The 4,044-nt window shown below is 32.0% G+C and overlaps 1 protein-coding gene across 2 annotated transcripts in view; it reads right to left on the reverse strand.

Annotated features, from left to right (window-relative positions):
- Nucleotides 1–4,044, reverse strand: part of PIH1D3 (PIH1 domain containing 3) — a 40,605-nt gene that overhangs the window by 8,297 nt on the left and 28,264 nt on the right. For both annotated transcript variants that reach the window (XM_011380967.2, XM_011380968.2), the window contains exon 6: nt 1,415–1,500. In XM_011380967.2, the coding sequence (XP_011379269.1) occupies nt 1,415–1,500 (86 nt within the window). The remainder of the gene's footprint in view (nt 1–1,414; nt 1,501–4,044) is intronic.

Here is a 4,044-nt window from a genome sequence, read left to right on the forward strand (position 1 = left end):
GTGGGCTCTGACTGATATCTGGAATGACAGCATACTCAGAGCAGCTGCCTAAAGATTGATGGAGACAGTGAGAATTGCTAGGGGAACGGAAATTAACTCCACGGTGTATAGATATGTGTGTGCTTTTAACAAGCACACAAATATCATGGAAGATTGATTGTCCACTTAACCAACTTTCCTTGTAAAGTTTGGGTAGAAGAATAAATGTGTATATAATATGCAATGAAAAAATTTCAGTACTCCTGGAAGTGAATAGTAAAAATAGGGGAAGTAATTTTTATAATATGAAACAAATTTTGTGAGAATACATTTTTGAAATTACTATATAAGTAATGAGGACATATTTGATATATATTCATCTGTAGATCATTTTGAGTTAAATGCATCTACTACAGAAATCAAAGTTAAGCTATGTATGTACATTGGGTTGTTTACACACAAAAGTTTTTTGTATGAGTGATCTACTTTTTATTTTTTTTTGAAGTCATAAGATCAACCAAGGAGAATTATAGGTACTGATAATGGAAGGAAGAATGCGCCAGCAGCAAACTGCTCCCCACAGGCAGTTTGAAATGATGAGTTACAGAGAAAGAACCACTACAATCAACCAAAGTGTACTCACTCCTATACATCCAGATGAAATGCGAATAAAGCAGTGAGTTAGATATTTTATCTAGCACACACCAGGTTCCATTGATTCTCTCTTTATAGAGTTAGTTTTGAGAGACAAGACTGATTTATCCACGTTTCAGTATAAACATTTTATATCAATTTTACTGTATATACTGTGTTTTGGGGACATGATTTGAACCTATGTAAAAAGAAGGCTATTTTGAAAATATCAAAGTGTTTAATTGAATCATTCCATTATTCTCTGAATTATTTTAAAATGTATCCATGCAACTTGAGGATTGAGTAATAAATTATCTGTTAAATATTTTAAGTAATTGATGACAAGAGTTTTTTGTTGATTTTTAGATGATTATAAACAAATTTAACCTTAGAGCCCCCACCACATCCAAAAAGTTTAAAGATATTGCTTCACTTATGCCATCACTGCACAAAAAAGAAAAGAAAAGAAAAAACCAGCAAGACTTACAGCCAAAGGGATTTTCATTTCTAGCTATTTTTCCTGACAGATAAACCAATTGTATCTGAATGTCAAAGACTGTGTTTTGGTGGTATCAACCTTCTCCAAATGTACTAATGCACAGTAGAAAAAAAAATCTAGATATTTCCAAATATACTTATGTTTATATTATGTAGATCAAAGATCTGAATGATTAACTGACTTTTTCACTTTTCTTCAGACTTTAGGGGTGATGTAAAATAACTATGTACACTTTAAATAAGAATATTGACTAAAGATTCATTAATATTATAATACATTATTCTAGTTCTAAATTTTACTCACTTATTAGGAGTACGAAGGTCAAGGATCATTTCCTGGATATCAATTTTAATTTCAGAAAGGTTTGTATTTGGCAGTTTAATTTTAACCTGAAAGAGAAAATCAGAAGAAAAATACAATTGTCTTGAAGAACCATTAATTTGAACGGTACAAGAAAATATGGGGAAATGAGAACTAATATAAAATGAGAACTTAGTAGTGCCAACTATGTTCCAGGCTATGCCCTTTCCTCACAACAATCTTGAGAAGCAGGGATTATTACCCCTCTTTTACAGATGGAGAAACTGAGATACAGTGAAGTTTAGTGAGTAGCCCAAGGTCTACCTGACTAATCTGTATGTAATTTGACTGAGGTCTATTGATCCCAAAGCTATAGAGAAACACTTTGGTTACTTGCCTCTAACTTTCATTGTCTGAAGGTACATAATAGTACAGCTGCTAGAGTTGAGGATCTTCAACTGCCTTTATATCAGTGGGCCTTTTGTATAAAAAAACGGTTAGTTCTCATGTTAGGTGTGGGTTGATGATGCCATCTGGTAGCCTCCTGATATAAACTCCCAGACCACAATTCCCAGAGAAGTGTAGGAGTCCAGAAAAGTTTTTAATATAACAAAAGAGAAATATAATATGACCCTACAAATAAATTCAGACTATTTATTGGTTTGCTAAGATTTCATTTAAAAATGTCTCATCTCAATTACCACGTGACCCAGCAATTCCACTCCTGGGTATATATCCAAGAGCATTAAAAGCAGGTATTAAAAAAAATGTATATAATGTTTTTATTCATAGCAGCAGTATTCATTCATAATAGCCAAAAGGTGCAAACAACCCAAATGTGTATCAACTGATGAATATTGATAACCCAAATGTGGTGTATCCATACAATGGAATATTATTCAGCCATTAAAAAGAATAAAGTACTATTACATGAATGGACCTTGAAAACATTAAGTTAAGTGAAAGAAGCCAGGCACAAAAAGCCATCTATTATAGGATTCTCTTTATATGAAATATCCAGAATAGGCAAACCCATAGAGATTGAATGCAAACTGGTGGTTGCCAGAGGCTGGAGAGGGAGAAGAGTGACTATTTAATGAGTATGGATTTCCTTTTGGGTTGATGAAAATGTTCTGGAATTATATATTGGTGATGTTTGCACAACATTGTGAATGTACTAAATGTCACTAATGATAAATTTTATGTGTATTTTGTCACAATACAAAGTCTCATTTCCCAATCTAAATTTAATTATTTTTTTATAGAAGTCGATTCTGTCTATCTATCTATCTATATCTAACTATCTATGATAACATGACATATCGCTTCAAAAACAAACAAACAAAAAAACAACCTAAGGTTAAGAAAAACTATGAAGCTATATCTAAAATGAGCTAAAAGACTTGAAATATTGGACATTTGGTGATTTCAGAGCTGGAATGACAAGGATAAAGACCATAGGTTATAAGGGAAATACATATCAAATAAGTGATGGGAAAACGGAATTTCTTGTAAGACACTTAAAGTAGACAATAGTATTTTTGCAATATAAAGGATGTGGACCAATACATGTCTGTGAGTTATAGCTTACTTTATTAATTCTATATATAAAAGTTATTTGCCAATAGAGCTCTAGAGGTCCTACTATCTAAATATATCCTATAGTTAATATTTTCATTAAACAAAAAATACAAAAAGCCACCTATTGTAGGATTCTTTTTATATGAAATATCCAGAATAGGCAAACTCATAGAGATTGAAGGCAGACTGGTGGTTGCCAGAGGCTGGAGAGGGAGAAGAGTGACTATTTAATAATTACTTCTTGATTTATATTTGGAAAATTCAAATCTTCATAATTAGAGATGCTTTAAGTGAGAGAAATAGAACATTTCTCAAAGAGGTAGTTATAGACACTCTATCTCAAAGTAAATGAACATTCTATAGGACAAAGATAGACCAATTTTTACTGTAATAATGTTCAGATCTGACAGTCGAGTTGAGATGTTCTTTAGTTGCAGGATGACTCATGTCACCTGGACCAAGGGATACAAATATTTGTTTCTTTAGTCTGAAATGTTTAGATCTTTCAAGGGAAGATTATTTCCCCAGAGTTTGAAATGGCATTTGAGGGAGGAAAAAAATTATGACTTCTGTGAAATTTAGATACAACTTTTGGGTAGAATTTTAAAGTGATTCTTGAAATAATTTCCAACTCTAGTGAGGGGGAATTCAGAAACAACTAATTAGTCCTCTCGAGGAAATTAAAATTGTATACTAAAATGGTTTCAGATGGGAAACAGGAGAAAGAACAAATTAAGTGGAATGGTACACATTAATATCTCATAAGACAGAAAGTTCACTGAAGAATCTTAACGGAAAAACTCTTGAAACATGAATTAGACTTCTTTAGAGATACTTGTAATGAACGCCTGGAAAATAGACATGATTATGTATTGACTTCTGATTTTACCCAAGACCTAACTTGTCCAACGTTAGTAAATACAGTATGTCACTGACCAAGCAATTAAAGGGATTGACATTCCTCTCTTTAGATAGGATACAAATTAAATTTATTTCAAAAAATAAATTATTTTAATAGGTAAACTAAGAAAAAATGCTAATAGTTTCATGGA

Source organism: Pteropus vampyrus, unplaced genomic scaffold, assembly GCF_000151845.1.
Source record: "Pteropus vampyrus isolate Shadow unplaced genomic scaffold, Pvam_2.0 Scaffold419, whole genome shotgun sequence".
In the NCBI taxonomy this organism is placed as follows: Eukaryota; Metazoa; Chordata; class Mammalia; order Chiroptera; family Pteropodidae; genus Pteropus; species Pteropus vampyrus.